The sequence below is a fragment of the Danio rerio genome, chromosome 3 (genome assembly GCF_052040795.2).
Source record: "Danio rerio strain M-AB ecotype USA chromosome 3, GRCz13ab, whole genome shotgun sequence".
Classification (NCBI taxonomy): Eukaryota; Metazoa; Chordata; class Actinopteri; order Cypriniformes; family Danionidae; genus Danio; species Danio rerio.
The window spans coordinates 42,699,350-42,723,700 of NC_141023.1; the positions used below are offsets into that span (position 1 = coordinate 42,699,350).

The 24,351-nt window shown below is 36.9% G+C and overlaps 1 protein-coding gene across 3 annotated transcripts; it reads right to left on the minus strand.

The window, feature by feature from the left end:
- Window positions 1-1,774: 1,774 nt before the first annotated feature.
- Window positions 1,775-23,110, minus strand: mafk (MAF bZIP transcription factor K). 3 transcript variants are annotated; one of them, XM_087242461.1, is made up of 3 exons: window positions 22,994-23,110; window positions 8,670-8,744; window positions 1,775-6,236 (listed from the first exon to the last, which is right to left on the minus strand). In XM_087242461.1, exons 2-3 carry the CDS (start codon window positions 8,712-8,714, stop codon window positions 5,808-5,810), a joined length of 474 nt encoding a protein of 157 aa, XP_087098587.1. In that variant the 5' UTR covers window positions 8,715-8,744; window positions 22,994-23,110; the 3' UTR covers window positions 1,775-5,807.
- Window positions 23,111-24,351: the final 1,241 nt, after the last annotated feature.

Consider the following 24,351-nt stretch of genomic DNA (forward strand, 5'->3'; position numbering starts at 1 on the left):
GAGAACATGCAAACTCCACAATGAAATGGCAACTGATCCAGCCACCTTCTTTCTGTGAGGCAACAGTGCTAACCACTAAGCCACTGTGTTGCCCCATAGTAATAATAAACAACAGTTTGCTTAGTGTGTGTGTGTGTTTTTTTTTTTTTTACCCTGGTACGGTTTAGGCCTGTTGAGGATGAATAAATATAACACCAAAACAACTAGAAGGTGGTGGAAAGTCTGTATCTTAAAGGGATAGTAATTGACTCACTATTTACTCTACCTCAAGTGGTTATAAAATTTTATGAGCTTCTCTTAAACTCAAAAGAAGATATTTTGAAGAAAGCTAAAAACCTGTGACTACAGTCTACAGACTACAGTATTTGTTTTTCCTACTATGGAGGTCAATGGTTTCTTTAACAAATATTTTGTGCTTAACAGAAGAAATCAAATCAAACTGGTTTATAGTGATGACTAATGATGAACTATCCCTTTAATGTCAAGCAAATGATTCATTTAATCAAATGACAATGAATCAATCATTAACTCACTTAATTCATTCAGAAATGTAAGCTTCAGAACTATAAAAAAATAAGCTTGTTTTAGAAACCAAATAAGAAATTTTTAGGATGTTCTTTGAAGGTTTTTTTTTTTAACCAAACATTAAACTTTCCAGATTGTATCACGTTACAGATGACATAGAGTTTGTTCTCCTAAACTAGAAGGAATGTTTTAATTACATATAGAAAATGGTCCTGGCTAATCAACATATAACACTTTGAGAATATTTTGGAACCTAAAAACTAGCTGGAAAGCATATAAAAGCTCAATATTAATTTACTTAATATTAACTTTTTGTTTGTTGGACTGTCCATCGAATCATTTTCATGAAGTGAATTATAGTCCGTTTACATTTCCTGTTTAATGTCAAACTATTTCATAACTGTAAATAAAGGCAATTCAATCAAACTTTACGTTAAAACAGCTATCATTATAACATCTATTATAACAGCTATTATATATAACATTATTTAATAATATGTCATTTTTTGAATTCCTGGAAGCTATAAAAATTAAAAATGCATAACAGTAAATATATTAGGACTATTGTTATTGTTTACATCCCTCAAAATGGTCTATATCAGGGGTGGCTAACACCGGTTCCTGGAGAGCCACCTTCCTGTAGATTTCAGTTGCTACCCATGTCAAACACACCTGAACCAATTAATTAGAACCTGAACACCACATGATAATTACAGGCAAGTGTGTTTGATATGGGTTGCAACTGAAATCCGCAGGAAGGTGGCTCTCCAGGAACAGGGTTAGCCACCCCATATAGTTCACCCTAAATCGAATAATCTGTCATCATTTACTTGCCCTTTATTTGGTCCAAACCTGTTTCTGTCATCAGTTGAAGAGAAAAGAAGATATTTTGAAGAATGCTCGAAATCTGTAACCATTGATTTCAATACTATTTGTTTTTATGGAAGTCAATGGTTACAGATTTACATAGTTTTGACAGCTTTGGCTTCAACAGAAGAACACAGCTATCGAACCCCGTTCCAGAAGGGTCACATCGCTGCACAGTTTACTTCCAACCCTGATTAAACACACCTGATCAAACTAATTGAGTGCTTTCGGCTTGTTTGATACCCACAGATAGGTGTTGATGCAGGGCTGGAAGCTTGACACCCATGAAACTTAAAGGTTTGGATCAACTTAAGGGTGAGTAAATTTTCATTTTTGAGTGAACTGACCCTTTAATTTACAGTCAACTCTCGAGCTATGTTTGTTTGTTTTTTTAGCGTAGCGATAAATGTTAGCGCACATACCATTCAAAAACGGCAGATATTAACAAAGAAAATATCGCACACCCTCACTCACGATACCAAGAAAATTGAGTGAATTTTAAAGAATGTACACAAATGAGTTATGGCTTTGGTGGCAGCTGAATTGAACTCACACACAAACAAAAAAGCAAAACAAAAATGCCTCAAAAGTCCAAGAAACGAACGGAGATCTTGGTGTCATCAGCATTTGATCACAGCATTTTGAAGGAGAAAATACAACTCGCCACCAGGTGTCAGTGTAAAGCGCAGAAAGAGCTGTTTTGTCAAGTTTTCTTACATTAAAAAGCTGTATATAACTCCATAAAGGAGGATTAAGTGACTTTTAATGGAACTGGATCAATTCCAATATTACGTAATGTGTTAGGAATCTCAGAGGAACAAAATAAATGGCCACAATGACGAATGGTAAATGTCAGAGTTTTTTTCTCTCACTAAAAAGCTTTTGTGGCCTAAAAGGGAAGTGGAGACAGCAATTTAAAAACTCATTCGTCTATAAAAGCGGATTTGCCAACCAGAGCTGTGGTCACATTTATATATTAGAATACAAAGGTCATGGTTTGAAATGCTGACTGCATGTTAAACCTTTCATAACAATGCCAAATAAACAATGAATACTGAAATGAAACCTAAACACACCACATTTCACCCATAATAAACTAATAGTGTGTTGCATTCATAATATTGTACATATTGTTCAAAAGATATTGTGTGTGTGTTTCTGCTGCTCATCGACAATTAAATAAACCACTTAAAGACAAATCACACCAGTCCTGGATATAGATATAAACTATAGAGGCAATGAGGAATTTAGATCATGTTGGGGGATATAAAGACATACAAAAACACTTGTGGCGATATAAACCCCAATATGCTTCCTTGCATTGGTGGAAGGGCTCACAAAATAAAAAAAGGTCATAGCCACTTAGGTAAGAGACAATCCTGATTTTAACCATCTCAATGTTACGAAGGATCAGTTTTAGGATATGTTAATGTTTTCAGATCTACATTACACCAGAATTCTCCCTATACCCAAGAGTCTGTGTCGAAATATCAAATATTTGCATTTTTATGTACATTTCATCAGGGTTACCAACACCGGCAGTGGCACTTTTTCGTGGCTTGGCGGTAGGAATGATTTCTGAACGGACGGAATTTTCTAGATGAAGTTTGGGAGCTTGAATTCAACATTATTTGCTAAGCTTAACTCAGTTCTGTAATATACAGGTTAGAATTGAACTGCATTAGTTTTAAGACAGCTATCGCTCTATCCAATATGGATTACCTACCATTTTTATGGTGTCGTATAGAGACAGATCTGAAAAAAACGATATATCTTCAAGATAACTGACAACACTGATGTGCCGCTTAGATGTTATCACCAAGTTGAGGATAATCAACTTTATACTAACTAACCTTTTGTAAAACAAGTATCATAAAAGAAAAAAACATGAAGTGCCCTTAGAATCTCAGCCCCTCTGTGCTTTCAGTCTTGCATATTTACATATGTCAGTCTGCTTTGCAAGTGCTTCATAGTATTGTACTGCAATTCAACAGTAAAAGGTAAGTGCCGTTTTCCCATTTGGGATTGCTATGTCTATAAAAGCTGACTATGTGAGGATTGGCTCATTTCCTATTGGATTTTTTTTTTTTTTTCTCTGTTTATCAGTAATGTCATGTTTCAGGATAAGGATTTGCCCTTGATGTCGATATCATTTTCAACTTTGGACTTCATCAGAATCACTGGTCTTTTACAATGACTGATATCAGTTTATAGTGATGTATTATGAGATTCCGCCAACACATTTGATGACATATGATGATGTCATGTTTTATTCACATATCTATCTACCTATCTATATATGCATAACATATAATTTAAAATACAATTAATAGACCACTTGAAAGTTCTGTTTGGAATAGTTATGTTTTGGTTTGTATTTATTTATTGAGAACACAACGCCAGTTTTAACTTTAGAATACGCAAGCCAATCATTGTAAATCTTTAAATAAAAAAAGTTAAGTTACAATGTTTCTTATTTGAAATTTTAGACAATGTTATCAGACATTTACCTAATAAAACAAATATTAACATTTCATTCAAACCCATATCTAATAAATCCAGAAAATGGTGAATTTTCAAGTGGTCACTTAATCTTTATGAATATATTCAGAAGTTAAAGGTCAGTTGTATTGTTTTTAATTATTATTTTTGCTTACGAACCTATAAACAGTAATATCATGGAATTATGGTGGCCGAGAGAGCAATTACAAAAAAAAAGAACAGCAAAATCTGTTTGACAGCACACGTGCTGCAAATCCTAACAATGCAAACAAATTAATAAAACGTGCTGCATTCTGCAGGCGTTTTTGTCATTTGTTTGCACTGTAAAAAAGAAATCCAGCACAATTTATTATTTTTTGTGTGTTGAGAACATGCTGCGCGTTTTATTCATTTGTTTGTATTGTAAGAAAATGCAGAAAATTTTTTTTACAAATGTGTTTGCATTGTGACGATTTGCAGCACGTGTGCTGTCAAACAGATGACAATTGGCTGGCATTTTTTTGTAATTACACATATTTTCTTAGGGTGCTTTCACACCTAGACTTTTGTTTCGGAACCGGTCTCATTTCCCCCATTAGCGTGGTTGGTTTGGCATATGTGAAACCAGCAATTGCGCTCAGGTCTGCACCAAATCAATTAGTTCGAGATCGCTCGAAAGAGGGGTGGTCTTTGCTCAACTGAAGTGAACTCTGGGGCCGATCGATTGTAATGAGAAAGCAAAACAATCCAACAACCTAACAAACCAGGCTTTACTACAGTATATTGTAGATATATAATAGGCATATATGGCTATATGAAGAGAAAATGATGATTAGGACGGGATGTCATCATTCCTACTGGTAAATATGCATTTCATGTCAAATACAAATGTGAAGCCACGTTGAACTCTTTACGACAGCTTTTTATCCTTTAGAAAAATTGACAGAACTGCAGTCTAGGTTTATCTGTTATATTTCTCTATAATGTAAATCCTATAATGCATAATTCTAAGCAAGTGTATGAGAAAGTCTTTCCTCTGATTCATATTTGGTGACAAGGTCTGTGGGTGTCACGATTCAAAATGAAAGCACAGCTTTTTTGCTTATAATATCTTATTGATCATTGTCATAAATTAAAATAAGGACACATGACAGCCGAGCGCGAAAAATAAACAGTGGAACTCTGACAAATGTAAGGAGAGTTTACTCGCACGTGACTTGTTTTAGCTATTTTGGTCCATTTAGAAACTTTGCTGTGTGAAAGCCAACCACACCAAGAACAAAGAGCAACACAGTAATGGTTATAAGCCCTGTTTTGGAACAAAACAATCGATCTACAGGTGTGAAAGCACCCCTAAATTGCAGCACATTAAGCTCTCTCTGCCACTGTATGGAATAGTTTAAAAAGTTTCCTCTTTGAATGCGTTAAATTATAATTTATTTAAATGACAACAAAACTACATTTGCTGCTGAATATATTATATATAACAAAATTGCATCATATCTTACTGACCTCAACCATCTGAGTGCTATACTATATATTTTTGTAATATATAGGAATAATTATTACGTAAGATATATAAAATATTTCCAATGCATATGTAATATGTCACAGCTGTCTGACCAGTGCTGCCATATCATAAATCAAGTATCTTCTTCAACAAGTGCTCATCTCAGCTAACGCTCAGCCTGTGGAAATAGCGGTCGTCGTGCCCTGCCGGTGCCGGACTTTCTAGCACAGTGCACAGACAATATAAATGTATTTTGTGTATGAGTAAAAAAAAAAAAAAACATGAAAGAAAATGAATGCAGCCTGTTGTAGTCGCGTAGATGAAGGCGTCCGCCATCCCGTCAGTCTGAACCCCGAGCATCTCAGATTCAGATTCAGTCTGGATTCAGAGCCAGATTGGACCAGGTTGGCACTGTCAGCCTGCACTACGATTGTGCTGAAAAGGGGGCGGAGCTTGGGCTGTGATTGGCAGACTTGACAATCGTGATGACACTGGTAGCAGCCACTTTACCGGGCGGCCCACGGGTGACAGTCCGGGCAAAGCACTGTAGGGCCTCGTATTTAGCTCGAAGCGCGTCCAGCTCCAGTCGCATGCTGGCGTTTTCTCGAGCCAGCTTGTCCACTTCGTGTTGCAGCTCCGTCTTTTGCCGCTCAAGCTCCTCCTTCTGCGTGACGCGCTTGATGCGGCAGCTGGCAGCGTATCCGCGGTTCTTGAGCGTGCGCCGCCGCTGTTTCAGCCGCACCACGTCTTCCTTGGTCAAGCCGCGCAGGTGCTGGTTGAGCTCCCGCACAGACATGGCCACCAGCTCATCGTCGCTGAGCGCCGGAGCATTCTCACCTGCCTCCTTCTTTACCTGAAATATAGCACAGAAACAGACATTAGAGACTGTGCTTGATAAAGTTTTCATAATCAAGTCAAATGTAAAAAAAAAATTAGGAATCTGTAAATTTACAAAGTTTGGAAAGTTGTACATGAGCAATCAAAAAGTACAATGTTTATATTGCTAGCATACACTGTTATTGTTTAGGTGATTAAACTAATAACTGCAAGTTATTTCATTGAGAAAAAAAATGTTTGTTTTGGTAATCATTAATCAAAGTCTGACCATTCCATGCGGTTTTTTTTTTAATTCCCAGTTTCTGCTGGTTACATTTCCCAAATTTGCATTGTCAATCTTAGGCCATCTGTAATTGTTTGTTTTCGGTTCAATTTCTAATTTCCCAAACCATTGCAGAGCCAGGGGGATCAGAGCGTGCGCTCCAGCTTGGCCCCACCCTGATCCATGTTTGTAGTGGTGGTCTTTGGGTCTATTGACGTCAGTTTGATGGCTTCAGTCACAAAATTCTTAACCATGCCCCTTTTATCTTTAGTTTGCTATAAGGGAATGATGTGTAAAAAGACAGCTCTGGCCCTTTTTCAATATTCTGTTTCAGTCGCAAGTACATCAACATGCTAAGAATTTTAAATCTCAGAAATCTCTTCCATAGAATGAAAAAAAATTGCATATGCATGGTTGAATTATAATTCAAACCACAAGAGTCAAACACCACTGTTTCCTTCTTCTCATAAACATTTTACTTGACTAAAAGACCACACGTGAATCTGAACATAACAGACTGTGATGTTACATGTGGGATAATCAATATGCACCCCAGCAGCCTTTGATTGGACACAACATTTCCTAGTGAGATAGAAATGTTTTCTTATGTTCTCAGTTTAAAACAACTTATGTTGGACTCATATTTTGAAAATGGGACAGACGTTAGCTCTGGGGTAAGTTAATGCAACAGTCTCAATAGAGTAAAATCAGATTATAAGTTTATTCTGAATATTTTAATGTTCATAATCTTTCCAAATAAGGGAAAACTGAGCTTTTCATTGTAGCACAAATCCCTATGCTTTAAAAAGATCTGTTCATTTACAGTTTCCGTATTTAGGGATTAGTGTTTTCTGTTTATTTACGGTTGTGAATTGCATTATGGGACCTTGATCTCTGCGCTGAAAATTCAACTCTACAGTTTTACAAAGTGACTTTTATTGACATTTTAGTTATATATTGTATAAGAAATAATATAGAGAGAAATGAGCATGTAAAATAACAGAACAAAACCAGACAATATATCACTTTAAACTATTCAAAATGTTAATAAAAGTCACTTTTTTTAAAAGGTTAAAAGTTGTAAGAAGAAAGATCAAAGTCTCATCATGCAATTTAAAAGCATAAATAGAAGGGTGGGGAAAAGATCTATAAATAAAAACACAAAGCACAAAATACGGGAAACTAATTTTGTTTAGTGTAGGGTTTTAAATAGACTTGTAAAAACTTTTCTGGAGATTTTGTACTTACCTAAGCCACATACATTCTATGAAGAGTTCAGGGAACAATTTAAGCATGTATCAGTTCTATGGCACTTTAAATAATAATAATAATAATAATACTTTTTTTATTCATAAAAGATTAATTTCATCAAAAATTATTTCAATTTTCAGATAAATGCTTTTAATTTATAATTTCTGTTCGTAAAAAAAAAAAAAAATTCATAAAATTTACCCATCACCATGTACCTTAACAAAATTACCTGATCACAATTTTAACAAAAAAAGCAATTAATTATACAAAGGCTTTCAAAAATGTTACTTGATCCTCAAATCAGCAAATATGAATAATTTCTGAGGAATTGCGTACCACGGAAAACTGGAGTAATGCTGAAAATTCAGCTGTACCATCACAAGAATAAATGGCATCTTAAATTCAGCTTAAATTGCAATAGTAGCTATTTCATACGGGTTCCTGAAAGTTTTAATAAGGTAAATTTTAGATGTATTAAATATTAGCATGCTGTCAAATGGTAATATGCTCAAGTACTTTTTAAAAAATAAGCGGTATCATAAACACTAAATATTAAGATCAACTTTATTCTATCTTCCAAAAATAAATAAAACAACAACAATGACTTTAAATTACTTTTTATTTCGTTTCAAAATGTAAATGTTTAGATTCGTTATTAAGACACACTTTTAAAGCAAATTGGCATGTGATTAGAAATCTTGTCTTATGCTAAATTGATTTTTAAAAGATTTCGCAAAAAAAAAACAATTTATTAATTTTACATCTTAAGTAGATGCATGTTGATTTAAAGATGTGTAGATATTTGTAACAATATGTTAATCTTTGCATCTGCAACATTTAATCGTTCTATAAATTTAAGATTTGCTTTGAATTTAGACCCTTTAAGGCCTTACATTTATGAAAAATCTAATCTTCCCAACACACAAGTGTTCTTACCTTTAAAGCTTTGCCTGCTTTAAAATGAGTCGTCATGCCCTGCATACAAGCAGCTTGTCAGAACTCTTCAAAAATCTGTCTAAAAGAAAGAGAAAATAACGTAATAAATATATCAAATGTAACACTTATATGTGCAATAAAAAATTAACAAAATCGGAGAAACACTTTTGTGTGAATGCACTAGTTAGAACATTCCAATGAAACTGCTGAGTTGAATGAAGTGTCCTATAGTGAGCAGCAGAGGTCAGTATAGTACTGCACAACCTCAGCCAGACAAGGGTTGCCCTGTTTACTTGCTGATCTCGCGTTCTCACGATGCGGCTCACTAGACCGTTACAGGAGGGCAATAATAGAAGCAGGTCAGCGCTCGGCATGAGGCTTTGTCTGATCTTTCTGCTTAGCGGTTCAAGCGAGGCTATTTTGGCCACTGTGCTATTTTTAAAAGAGTCCACTGTGTGCGTTTGAGCTCGAGACACGCGCTTTTGCGGGCTCCATTTCAGGAGCGTCTGAGCGCGTGAACTGAACTCTGCTCATGACTGCAGCCATGGAGACGCGCTTCAAAGGGTGTGGGAGTGAGTGTCACGTGACCAGAAAATGGTAAACAAGCTTCATTCATAAGCTCGACGCACAAGGGAGAAACAAACAAAAAAAATAATAATAGATATTCAAAAGGAAATAACATGTCTGTCTAGCCGTTTGTCTGTCTGCCTGTCTGTCTGTCTATCTATCTATCTATTCATTCATTTTCTTGTCGGCTTAGTCCATTTATTAATCCGTGGTCGCCACAGCAGAATGAACCGCCAACTTATCCAGCAAGTTTTTACGCAGCGGATGCCCTTCCAGCCGCAACCCATCTCTGGGAATCATCCACACACACATTCACCATATGTACAGTTGCTTTGAACTGGGCCAAAGCATGTTTGTCCCCCTTCCCGTCTCCCCCGATGGTCCGCACTCACATTACATTCGGGCCTGAGCATGCTTACATCATCGACGATGCGCAGTTCAGTAAGCGCTTTCGCACAGCACAGTGGAGATTTCTTTAGCTATATCGTTTAAGTCGTTTGGGATGCAGTGACATGCAGTCAAATATTTCGCTGAACAGATCCGCCACTTTTGACGCTCATAAACAATCATAAAGTCCTCGTGCTGCAGGAATTAGGAGGTTTGCTGAAGGTGTGCAGCAGTCGTGCAGTGAGGGGTTTGTGTCTTTACTAAACTATGACAGTTTGCGTTCACTGAACAGTAAGAATGAATAATGAATCCAGATCAAACAGTCCATTAAAAGTCATGTCTCACTTTCAGTTTTGGGCTCAGGTGCGTTTTGCACTCACACACAAGCGTACCATTCCAAAGCCAAGGTGAACCATGCCTGAACCGGATTCAGAGCACTCACACTTCTCAAACTATCCGGGAAACGGGACTGGGCACGGTTCAGATAGCACAGTGTGAGTAGGCCCTGAATGTTCTCATTGACTGGAGTTGGATGCCTTATGTCATCTCATTTTAATCATTAAGGCACTCTTTCCAGCAATTTTCCTTCTGCGTTCACACAGCGCAGCATTTCGGCAAATTATCGATAATGTTACAATTTCTTATCCTGGAAAATTGCCGGAATGACTTTACCTGTATTTTCAAAAAGGACCTGTTCACACATACAGACCTTTGTTACATTTGCAATTACATTTGCCGGTAATTTTCCAGAAAGTTTTGTATGTGTAAAAAGGGCTATTAGCTAGCCACCATGCCAAAAGAAATTAAAAACAAGCAAGAAAGAAAATAATTGGGATCTACCAATCTGGAAAAAAGTTTTTTAAAAAATCAGTTTTTTTATAAAGCTTTGGATCTGCAGCAGACCACAGTAAGAGCCATTTTTTTTTACAAATGGACCAAAACCACCAGAGGACAGTGACAGCTCATCCAACAGCAGTTAAGGTGAGTGTTCATGACTCCACCATAAGAAAAAGATTGGGCAAAATTGGTTTGCATGGCAGAGTTCTATTACAAAAACCACTTCTGAGCAAAAAGATCATAAAGGCTCATCTCGGCTTTGTCAGAAAACATCTTGATTACGCACAAGACTTTTGGGAAAATACTCTGTGGACTGATGAGACAATGGTTGAAGTCGGGGTTTTTTTTGGAAGACATGTCCACTTCTGAATGGCTGAAGAAAACCTGAAGAAAAACTGAATGAAGACTTTGGAGAAGCCTAGTCAAAGTCCTGACTGAATCTAATCGAGATGCTATGGCATGACCTTTAAAAGGCAGTTCATACTCAAATTGTGGCTAAATTGCAACAATTCTGCAAATATGAGTGGGCCTAAATTCCCCACAGCACTGTAACACACTCAGTGCAAGTTACTGAAAATGCTTGATTGCAGTTGTTGCTGCTAAGCATGGCCCAATCAGTAGGGCAAACATTATTTCAAATAGGGCTATGGATTTTGTTTTCCCTTGTTAATAAAAAAAAAAAACTTCATTTTAAAACTGCATGTTGTGTTTGCTCATGTTGCGTTAAGTAATATTTGATGTGTTTGATCATCTAAGACAATAAAGTGTGACTGAAATGCAACAAAAAAGAAATCGGTAAGGGGGCAAACACTTTTTCACACCACTGTGTATATATTTACATTGACTAGATTTAGAAAAGATCAACATGCAAACAGAAGGAACAATAGACAGACTGATAGACATGTATACCCAGGCCATCGTTCTATCTGATGATCTCATCCTGTTATACAGACATACAGTACATGCATACATATAGAACTTGAACAGACCACACACGGACCTCTTTGAATGCAATGCTGAGCTCTAATTAAGTCAAGTCTATCCTTCGCCATTCAGTAAATGGAACATTCCAGAAAGCCGTCAGTCACATGGGAATAGTTTCCCTTATACAGTCACTGTTATATTTGTGCTTTTAGACAATGTTCTTTATCAGGTTTAGAACTGTAGCTGAAAGACTGGATCCTGTTTCACCAGGCTTTCCTGGCTCGTTTCATGTCCTTATTTAACTGTGCCTGTTATATTTAGCTCAGCATGCTGACACTAAACTCCAGTTGCCAGTGACACAATTTTTGAGTAGAAATATTAGAAATGACTCATTAGGAAGTAAAATAATTGTGCAATCCTCAAAGTTAACTATTTACGTTCACCTGATACTATTTCTTTGGTATGTTACTGTATTATTCTAGGATGAAGCACACGTTTCTTTTGGTGCACAGATTTACGCAGAATTCCAGCGGCCCAGTCATCTGGCCTTTTTAACCCTCTAAATGCCTCAATCATTTCTAAGCTGATTATTTTGTCTTGAGGAGAATTCTTTAGTAAGGGTTACATTAAGTATCTCTGAGCAGTGAGCAGATTCACTGCCTGTGGCATGTTTGGTTCATTCTGAGTCATTCTTTTGATTTGGCCCAAGTAAACCACACCGGATGAGCATCACTTGCGGGTTTAAATGTTTCGGTTATGACGGGACAAAAAGAGTATAGATTGGGTTTGAACTGCGCACTTGAAACCAAATACCACCATGAAAAAAAAAAAACTGAATGGTTGATTCATTCCATCTGGCCATTGATGTGAGGGCTACATTAAGGGCCTCTCAACTAATTCAGCTACAATCCAATAAGAAATCTATACAACATTCCTTCATGTTTAAAATGGCAGATTAAGTAATGGCAAAACAATTAATTAACTATGAAAACGTATAAAACTTTACAATAAGCAATGCTCTGACCAGCTTTCCTAGACAGACATCACATTGGCTTACCATAGCTGATTTTAAAATGGCTGTGACAGGGGAGGCCCTGTCTTTCTTTCCAACAAGCACCATGGAATCACATTTTTTTAAATGCTTCCCTTTCTATTCATGGGGCCTCCAGTCTTTCACGTCTTTCACACACATACACACACTTCCTTGAAATTCCTTCAGCACATGGTCCCCCTTCTTCCATTTGCTCTGAGAACTGGGGTGAAGTGACAGGGGGCCCCTCTTTCCTGCTCAGCCCTCACAGAGAGGAAAAGCCTTAATGTCCCAAGGCCAGAGCCGGGTTTTCATAGTTTCCTGGACATAAATTATAGGACCGAACAACGCCTTTGATGCGGAACATTTGATATTCCTTGTGAACACTAGACTTCTTATCATAGATTCTGAAGCCAGGACGAAACAATGAATCCATGTTACAGCATGAAGAAAGCCACAAAGCGTATGTGAAGTGTGGATAACAAACACATTCCACACATGTTGGCATTGTGAAAAAGCGAAGAGGCCCCACTTTCCATTCAAAGAACTGCATACTTAATTCTCTGCATAATAATCTTACTACATGACTATAATCATCTAAATATAACCAGATCCACTCCATGTTATATTTAGTCACTTGTTACAGTATACTCGCAGCAACAACACTGTAGCATTAAATAGAAATGACATCAATGCATGGAATTACTTTACAAAGCTGTGTATAAAAGTATGTGCCGCCAACTCAGCAAAAATTCATCAAACCTGTTTTCAGACCCCTTTTTAGGCGTCTTTATCAGTCTGGTTGTTTTTAGACAATGGCGTTCATCAAGTATTAGTATTGGGCCTGCACTAACTGTGTATTAATTAATAAAGTGTAGTAAAATCAAACAAGTGTGTATATATATATATATATATATATATATATATATATAAGGAAGCCAATTAAAATGCATATTTGATTTCTAGTGATATATCTTATATTATTTGGAGTTCTGTTAAAATTCTTGATGTTGACACCCAACATGAGGCATACAAAATGGCTTGGAAGATGGCACATATTGTAAAAACAGATTCAGACAAATGTGCAACATTAAATTATGTCGGTCAAGTCTGTTTAAGTTGGTTTTGGCTTAATTGAGTGTCACTAAATACTTTTTATAAGAACTTTGCTTAATTTCTGCAAGCGAAGCATTTTGGTTGTGCAGCGTAAAAATGGCTTGTTTATGCATTGTTGTGGGAAAGCAACAATTACCTCATCAGAGGATTGTAAGGGACAGAACTGGAAGCCCCAGCATCCACATCCTACGGTGAGTCAAACTAGGAGTCAACAATAACAATACTGTGCAAAATCCTGCCAAGCTTTCTGACAGAGACCAATTTTTCTATACAAGTTGCTCTTTTCATTTCACATCAAGTTCCCCTTATGCTTAATTCCACTTGGCTTACCATGCCTGGTATACCTGATTTGATTGCTGTACATACTGTAATATGTTAGCACAAACAGAACTGAAACTATTCAGTAATCACAAGGTGAAGCTGTTCAGACATGTCACAGGAATCATGTGGATGTCTGTCATGGCTTTTTCTGTTCAACTTCAAAGGTCAGCCTCCGTCTCACACTAGCCTTGACACATGATTTGGTGACTCTCAATTACAATGGAAGTTAAGGTCCCACGCCAAATATTGCAATAATTTTCCATGAATTGTAAACCATGAGGTAAATTACAATGGGCCTCTGCGTCACATAACTTGTGCTTCAAGTAATTACTTATATGACATTTGATCTCAATAAACCAAACGGGGCAGATTATTACTGACTAAACCTCTGGCCCGCAGGGCTAATGTCTGCTCAAGTATTGCGTGCTTTGGCTGTTAGAGGGATGACGTCTTTTCTAGGCTCCCTGAGCAATATGGCTGGATAACCGCATATCTGAGTCTTGAGATTGTGAACTTTCTCAGAAACAACACAAAGGGCCTCCCCTCTTCTGGAATTTGACGCCAGTGTTGCCATGTTAACACATGTGAGAATGTGAGATTCTCTTGTTTTGACCACTTATGAAAGGTAGAGAATTGAGACGAGGCCTTGGGCTAAACCAAACACCACTTCAAAGCCATGTGTGCTTGTGTTCCCATGATAAATGGAGGCCTGGCTTGTACTTGCTGTTTGTTTTTCCCTCTTTTGCTCAGCTAGTCAAGCAGCGCATGGCCAGCTGCTACGTTCCTGCGTGAGGGAGCCAGATGAAGGATTTGCTCAGACTCTGTTTTTCACAGGGAGGTGGAGAGCTCAGTCTCCTTTGGTCCTGGCCCACTCTTTTCCACAGCGCAGCGGCGCATTCGCAGGAATATTATGTAAAGGAAATGGAGAGCATAGCAGAGCTGTGAGTCATGCTGTTTACTGGTAAGAGCTAGGACGATCGGCAGGGAATCACACCCTCCCAAACTGACGTTTCCTGGAAAATCCTGTTGTTTCGCAGGGGCGGAAGGAAAAGTACGTGGAACCTTGGGAATGGTTGGCGGAGCCGGCGGAACTTTCTGCGGATTGGGAGGAGAGGTAGCAAGAGCAAAGCTCCTTTCCAACTGGGGATGCAGGGATTCGAAGGAATGTTAAGCATGTGCTAACCAAAGACAAACCCACCCAGTATGTACGACAAGGAAGCCAGTGCAATGTGCTTAATGAGTAAAGAACAACAAGCACAGCTCTTCACAGAAAAAATCATGACTTGACCAACTTTGTTACAACCAACAGATCTCATCCAAACCCCTATCTGACGTAACATCAGTTCTCCACCCTCATATGATTAAACAAGGCTTAACTAATGGTCTTCAGCAATCGGGTCAGGCCTGGGGATTGTGCAACGCAGCACCAACACATCATAGACACATAAACATCCAGTTACCCAAGCTCTTGAGAAATAAGTACCAGACAGCTCTTCCACAGGCCTGACCACAATGTGGTGAGGTCAATCCTGTCCAATCCAGAAACTAGTAAAGGGCAGCAAGAAAAGGGCAGGGTGCAGCTTTGTGGTCCAGACACCCCGTAGGCCAATAAAGTCTGATTCACTACATGGATCAATAATGTGATTCTACTGTTTTTTCAGCAATGCACTACAAATGAGGATGCATAGACTTGTGCAACCATTGTTTACTGTATCTGCTTCTATAGTCTAAGAAAAATACACACATTGATTTAATAATATAAAAATAAATAACTTTTTTTAAGAAACATGTTTCATGGTAAACTCTGGGGAAATAAAATAATTACTAAATACTTTAATATCATTACAATATTAAATACAATGTGTAATATTTCAAATAAAATATGTGCTATTCAGAACATTTATTTTCTGTAACAAAATCAAACAGACACATGCAGGTGAAATCAAAACAGGAAGTGATATCACTTTAGAAGACTCCCCATGACTCAAGGTGTCAAAAATAACAAGCCGCTTAAAATGTCAAATAACTGGACTTTTTGATGAGATAAAATTTAATGCCAATTGGTATAAACAACCTAATTCATATTATTATTAATAATCATAATACTGTTAATGAATATCCGTCAAACCTAAATTCTGGTTTAAGATGTTTAAAATGTTTAAGATGTGTACACTGTTGTGTCCTGAGTAAAAGGGATTATCACTGCAAATTAATTATATTTAAACATTTAGATTAAATCTATTTAAAAAAAAACATTCTTTTTTCTGAAAGGGAACATTGGTCAACACATGTTTTGAAAGAGCCAAACACATTATTTCAAATGACCTTGATTCACAATGACTGGTGATAATATCACGATGTGACTAAGTCAAGACATGGTGCACAAAGTGAAAGCGACATACAAACTAGACGTGAGAATTGGATATGGAGTTCCCCTGAGTTTCATTTTAAGTCATTATCTCACCAACTACCGTTGTCTCATTCACTTTCAAACCCGCTGTTCTAACCACAAAGAGCACTGTAAGAGTTCCGATTCTCCAAATGCAACATCCAAACCACAGGATCTTTTCTGCCAGAGATTTCAGACTACGCTATCTTTAGATCCTCTATACAACAATGATCGTAATGTAACCCAAAACTGCCAACAACCGAATATGGACATCATGTGATTATAATGCTAATGGCAAACTGTTTACTCTGTCAACACCTAGTGACCAAACTCGAGTTCCTATGACCCCACGTGTATGTCTTATGACAGTGCAGTGTGTGCATTGCACTTCCCTTGGGTTTCTAAATGCAGCGTGCAGATAACGTACAACATGTGGGAGGCCATGGCCACAGATACCTCAGCAACTCTGAGTCACACTAGATCTCAGACGAGGTCACACAACCCCACGTACAGTATGAAGAGACAACACAAAGTTGCCCTCCTTCATGACTTTCCACACTGAACATGCTGGGTCAAAGTCAAAAGAAACCAAGATTTACTTTACTGTGACATCTTCCACCATGAGTCGGGCAAGGTATTGATAGAAAATCGGTTTCAAGACATGAATAATTCAGCACGATCTCATGAGGAAAGATAACTATTTGGATGTTGTCAGTAAAGTGGATGATTTGTAAAAATTCATATGATTTAATTAGTATAAATGTGTAAGATTTTTAAAATGAAGCTTGCCCCAAAAACCAAAAACTATTGGGGGATGAGTAATTCAGACAAAAATGTACAAATGAGACTGTGCAAATAAATACAAATAAGCCACTAAACCAATTACCATGAGGTTGCGTTTGATAATTAGATCACCTTTCTAAAACAATGAGTTAAATAAACTAAATAGATCAATTAAAATTAACCACAGATCATAGATGCTTAAATGAACAAAAAAAAGGACATGGAATCAAAGATAATAAGACCATAATATGCACAGAATGCTCAAGCAAGCATGTCTGTTATTTTCCCTTTAAAGTCACTATGTTGCTCATTAAAGTTCAGTGCAAGTGTTAGAAAGTTGTCTCCTTTCAGAAGATGCTTTGACTCCATTACACATTTAATAAGCTCTTTATGAGTTTTTACCTGATACAAATAACATATGCATTCATTTATATATCATTTGTTTGTAACAAGCAAGCGACACGGTGGCTTAGTGGTTAGCACTGTCCCCTCAAAGAAATAATGTCGCTGGTTCAAGCCCCAGCTGGGTCAATTGGCATTTCTGTGTGGAGTTTACATGTTCTCCCTTATGTTAGAGTGGGTTTCCTCCACAGTCCAAAGACATGCGGTGTAGGTCAGGGGTGTCAAACTCAATTCCTGGAGGGCCGAAGCCCTGGACAGTTTAGTTCTAACCCTGCTCCAACACACTTACCTGTGGGTTTCAAACAAGCCTGAAGGTCTCAATTAGTTTGATCAGGTGTGTTTAATTAGGGTTGGAACTAAACTGTGCAGAGCTGCGGCCCTTTTGGAACTGAGTTTGACACATGCGGTGTAGGTGAATTGTGTTCTAAATTGTAAATTCTAAACTAAATTGTTCGTAATGTATGTGTGTGTGTGAATGTGAGAGTGTATGGGTGTTTCCCAGTACTGGGTTGCAGTTGTCGCTGATAAAACATATGCTGAATAAGTTGGCAATAAACAGACAAAGCCAAAGAATTAATAAATTGTTATTTCATTTATTCATAAAAAATTAATAAATGAATGAATGCAACAAGCAAGTCCAGCAAGTTTAGTCACAGAATGGGTGTCATATGAGTCTTTTTGTTGTAGTTGTTTTCTTCAGGTCTTAAAATTACACCATAGGTCCTAAGTAAACCAGGACTAAACTTTTATTTGGTCCAAAAAGAAGTGAACCAAACAACACTGCATCATCTGACTTATTAATGTAATATTATACAAATAATAAGGCTGTAATATTAAAAGACCAAAACACTGATGCTGCAGAATTACTTATCTTACTATTACAGAATTACTTCTCTTCAGTACTCAATGTAAAATCCTGATTTCTAAAACTTTAGTAATTTGAAGATCCATAAATTATGTTTTTGCAGTTGTATCCTTCAATACATAATAGAAAAACAAGATGTATGAAAATCACTAAAAACTGTTATCTTTTTTTTGCAAGTAAACTCTTCATATGTATACACAGTGCATAGGCAGTGCAAATTAGACTGTCAATTTTGTGCCTGAAATGGAAAACCTTACAAAGGCATATGCAATTACATCAGCCATGAAAATCTGGCTATCATGATGTATATTTTGTGACAAAACTCCAAAACAATGCTGTGTGCTGGTCTGAACGCTAGCTGTATGCATGCATATGACTATATCAGATGAGAACTCATAGGGTGCACTTATACTATGCTATTCGAATAGTGCCCAGGCGCGTTTGCCAGTTTGTTTGTTAAAGTATGAGTGCTCAGAATTGGGCCCAGGCACGGTTCAGGTACAGCCAGCCCTGACTCAGTTGGAAGAGTTGTGCCATATCGCAGCTTAGTTGGGCTTTAGCGCGGTACACTTGTAGTGTGAGTGCAAAACATGCCTGAGTCAAAACTGAAGATGTGACATCACTTTTAAGGGAGGGTTTCATTTGGATTTATTATTAATCATTACTTTTCAATGAAAGCAAACTGTCATAGTTCAGTAAAGACGCAAACCCCTCGCAGCACGTCAGCTGCACCTTCAGCAAACATCCTAATATGTGCAGTTCAAGGACTTTAATGTTCATTTATGAGTGTCAAAATATGTTCTGCAAAATATTTGACAATATAACTGAAGCGATCTCTACTGTGCTGAGTGAGAGCGCTTCTCTTCCTGCTAAACTGAGCAGTCGCATCATCGATGACGCAAGTGTGCTCAGGTTCGGAAGGCAAAATGCAGTGTGAGTGCAGGCCGTCGGGGGAGAGGAGAGGGGGGACAATCATTCTTCAAGGCAACTGTACCTATTGTGAGTATGCCCTTAATGAGCTTATAAACATGTAAAGGAGTATAAACAGCTCCAGGAGTTCCTCCATCACACACTATATCTATTGCAAGCTGCCTGTGCTGAACTGTAAAGCCAGCTATTGCTTGATCATTCTGCTACTTTAAAGGTCACATCTTAAGACATCATGTCATGCTTTTGTTTGTTTAGATTTCTGTGGTTCTTGCTGCATTCACACCTTTCAGCCAAAATGAGCTCAATTGGAGGCTGATGGAAACCCCATTTTTCAGAGGTCTCTTGTTAGGTGCACTTAAACCTCAGATAAACATTCACATCTTAAAGAGCACCAAAAGAGCAATCATTCCACACTTTATTTTAATCAGCCCAGACCATGCAAGTGTGAACACAACTTTAAAATCAATGTCATATAATATTGCTTCAAACAATGTAAAAGTGGTAAGAGAGGAACATGTTGTCTCACCTTATAGGTGGCCGTTTGTACAAGGGTGCGACTTCAAGAGAAAACTATAAATATGCTTCTTATATCGATGGAAGATATGAAAACACAAATGTAAGCTGAGCCCAGCAACTGTTTGAGTGTGTAATGACAGGAACTCAGAGCAGTTTCCCCTTAGCTCGGCTCTTAGGACTCTTCCTGGGCAATGAGCACTGCTGATCTAGCAGCCTACACAACTGATCTCCTGCTGACTCTGGAAAAAACAAAGCCAAATTATCAAACTAAACCACAGCGCCACACGCAAGTGGTTAGATGATGGCCTTTTTATATTCTCCAAAGTGTGAAATGAACACCAGGCTAACACACTTGCTTTTTTTACACATGGTGGATATTTTTGTTCATCTGCTAGTCGCTGTGGCAGGCAATGTTTAGAAGCTCTCTGAATACATGTGGGGGGAAAAAAAGTGATGCACAGGTTCAGATTCCGCTCTTTCAACACGCATAACTCACATTTAACACATTATAAGCTTAGAAGTACAACTGCTATAAGTATATGTAATTTTATGAGCAAACCATAGTCATTATACAGCAAATAACAAGTATTCAACAGTGACCCACTACATAATATAATATGTATGGACGATTAGGCATCCTTTTCCACATTACGTACTGTAAAAATCACTATTTTAAAATCTGAGACAATTTAAATCACTTTTATCGATGTAAAGTTAAAACAAAGCTCTACAAATTGACTTTAATTTGTTATTGTCTAATTCTAATTTTGTGGCTGTACAAGATGCTACACAAAGTTAATGCAAAGGAACAGTGTTAGGGTTAAGGATGAATTGCATAAACAGTGTTAATGCAATGTAAATTGAAACCCTATCTACAGCAGAACAGTGGGAACACATTTCCAGTACAAATAAATGAGCTTAATACAGTGATTCCCAACCTTGTTTTAATCAAAATTTTAATATTACATAAGAACTTTATATTTTTTTATACATATAAGAACTTTAATATAATATAAGACATACTAGTTTGAGCATTTCAAGCTAAAATTAACTAATGAAACAATCTTGTGTATTTTAGTTTACATTTGTTTATATTATTATTATTTCATAATTACATATTAGAAATATACTTGTTTATTTTAATATATTAGTAACTTATTATTCTGAATATTTTAGAAGTTTGTTGTAATCCTTTTGTAAAAAGCCTCTGATGTAGTATACAATAGTTTTTATTTCCTTCAATAAACTACTGTGGCTAATGATTGATTTTACACAGCACGCCCACTTTTGAAAGTTATCACACAATCAAAGCTGACACTATTTACTTTGCTTTTTACATTGCTGTTACTAAGGTGAACAACTAATCCAGATTTAATCATGAGAGAGTGAGAGAGAATATGTATGACTTGGTTAAATTCACAGACTTTCAGAATTCCTTGTAAACACAGCAAACATAATATTCAAATTCAAATTAATTTAAATATGTCTGTCAAATATTTTATAATACAGTTTTTTGCAGATAAAGGCATTCTTACTAAATCTGATGTGTAATGTTACTTTAGATCCGTGCATCTAGTCTAACAAACCTCCTGCTGTTTGTCATTAATGTTACTCAAAACACAAAAAGAAGGATTCACTCGCTGATCTTGAATGAATAACTTGTTATATCTTCTATATTCATTAGTTTTCCTTCAGCTTAGTCCCTTTATTTATCAGGAGTCAACACAGCGGGATGAACCACCAACTTATCTAGCACGTTTTATGTGGCGAATGCCCTTCCAGCTACAACCCAGTACTGGGGCACATCCATACACACTCATTCACACACATACATTTCATCCAATTCTGATCCATTGTAATTTATAAAAAAATAAGCATTGTTGATTATTCAGTTTCTCTAGTGTTTCTTGCTTAAATGCTCCTCTCGCATTATTTAATTTTTTTAATTAATTTTTTCTTAATTCTTAAATTCTTTCTTACAGTTAATTAACCACACCGATTGTCCTTACATGGTCAAGCTGCATACAAAACACAATTGAACAACTACTTGTTTCAGCAAAAGACATGCATTCCTCTAATCACAATGAATGGATTCCCCTTTAATACGGTTTAATCACGTTAAATTGGTTCAGGGCAACTATTTTATCATCATGTGTGGAAATGAATCACATTATCCAGTTATGACTCATTTTTCCTGTGAGGGCGTCGCTCTAGTGCTAACCTGCCAGCATAGAGTGGACACAATCACTCTAAAACAATGTGCTCAAACAGATTTCCAATCACCTACACATCCACAAACACTTTCATATTCCATTTCAGATGACCTTCATTGATAATTTTCGACCACTGTCTTCTTATTGCAACACAGAGAGTGCCCAAGCGCGTTTATGATACTAAACAACTTGCACAATCATAAATAGAAAGTAAGCCAAATGGTGAAGATGCGACGCATTCTTAAATCAGCGCTTAAAAAGTAATAGCCTATGTATCACCAGTGCGCGTTCACGCCGCGTGCACGGGCATCTGACATAACGTCACCCTATTCTTGAACCCTCGTGTTGATTAAAGAGCACGGGAAAACGGAATCTTTCCGCGCGGCTCGAATGACTTGAGATCTTTATAGCAGTCGTTCGGTCTCTTTCCAATACTACTCGCCACACAAATATGCCCTTTGTCCCAGAATTCCAAATGCCCACCACGTGTTATTTCCTTATGTCGTAATAGTAATTCTTTTGAAACATACCGCTGTTAAAGCTAGAAAAAAAGTTGGAAGAGTATTGCCATATTGATTTAAATGTTACGAGACTGCCTTGTTTACTTGGTTTACCATGCACTGCTTCGAATACACCTTGTTTTAAAATGTAAATAAGTAGAACAAACTTCCAAAATACACAACATTGAATAGTACGCAACATATCAGTGAGGTTTGTGACTTAAAGTGTTCGTTTACATGAAAAAATAAAGTGTTTGTAAGCTAAATTCCAAGTTGTAACCGTTAACACGTGTCCAAAGCAGACTGGTATATTTTGATTTTTATAATATAATATTTCATTATTACATAATGTTTCATGTTTAAACTTTATAACACAAGACATTTCTCATTCAACTTTATTATTTTAGAGAAGGATACATGGTACGCATCGACCAAATGTACGCGAATATTACGGATAGGCTGAATTCTTGTCCGTCATCATGAGAACATCAGCAATTTCGAAAGGAATTTCAAAACATCTCGCAGAAAAGCTCGCACACTTTACCTTGTGAACGCGGAATCTGTGTCGGGGATGCGCAGAAACTCTGAGAAAGTGTCCTGGAGTCAACAGGTCGAGCCTTGTCCCGCGTCCTGCAACCGAAGCGAAATGTTTCCCTGAACTAAATTAACTACAAAACAACAACAATGTATCAACATTCCACTCCGTGCTTCCGCAAGCACTGACGTCACCAATTCCTCGTGACCGCCCCCTCCATTCATGAAAATAACTTTATGCTGACGTCAGTCAGGCGGGAAACTAGGGGAGGCCAGAAATAGACGCAACTGAATACTTTTAGTCGGTGCGTTGTATTAATCGCAGAAAGTAAGCATATAATCTTCAGATTATGGATACAAACGGCAAATATCTATTTGATTTTTAGGAATTCTTTTTGAAGTGTTCTTCGACAAAATGAATTGTTTTATGTGTGTGCTAGTCATCAGTGATAGATATGTGGTGATATGACTGTTATCAGAGTTCATACGCCTCTACTTATTTTTTAGTGTTCCTTTGACGTCTATGTTTGAGATAAATATATCTGTGTCATACATTTGAGTAAGTGGAAGCAAAAGCGCCCTCTGTCTGTCACAGAGAGACTTCTACAGTAGGTGAAAATAAGCTTAGAAAGCAGCAAGCATTTTAACAACTCATTCAGTTCCACATGGGAAGCAACTGCTGCCAGTTAGTCATTCAGGAGGATTAGATAATCTTGTGCATGAATAAAAGATTTTGGAAACTAAAAAAATAAAATAAAATAAAACATTTGTAAATATCAAGATTTTCAATGTTTTAGTATCTTCTGCTCACAGAAGCTGTATTTATTTGATTAAAATGTAATTTATTAGGAGACCCACTTGACAAAAATACTATAGTAGTTTATAGTAAATACTATAGTGTTTTTGAGCCATAGTTTTATTAAAATGCTTTATACTGTATGTTTTTTTTTTACCTCTAATGGATGCTAAAGCATACTACAGTATTAACAACCATGAGCTGAAAACTGCAACAAAAAAAGGCTGTAGAACTGTAGTGTACTTAATATGTTACTACAGTAAACTGTAGTGTATTAGTGTGTAAATGTAAATATTGAAATCAAAATTATTCACCCTCCTGTAATTTTTTTTCTTTTTAAAATATTTTCCAAATTATGTTTAACAGAGCAAGTAAACTTTCACAGTATGTCATAATATTTTTGATTACTTACTTTGTCTTACTTGTGTTATTTCGGCTAAACAGTTTTTAATTTTAAGGTCAATATTATCAGCCCTTATATTTATTTTTGATAGTGTACAGAACAAACCATCATTATACAATAACTTGCCTAATTACTCTAACCTGCCTAGTTAACCTAATTAACCTAGTTA

What these genes read in the sequence shown, in the direction of transcription:
- mafk (XM_087242461.1), bottom strand. Translation starts at nt 8,714, where the DNA reads ATGCAGGGCATGACGACTCATTTTAAAGCAGGCAAAGCTTTAAAG. An exon ending in AAGCAGGCAAAGCTTTAAAG is followed by an intron (nt 6,237 to 8,669) that starts GTAAGAACACTT and finishes GCTATATTTCAG; the next exon opens with GTAAAGAAGGAGGCAGGTGA.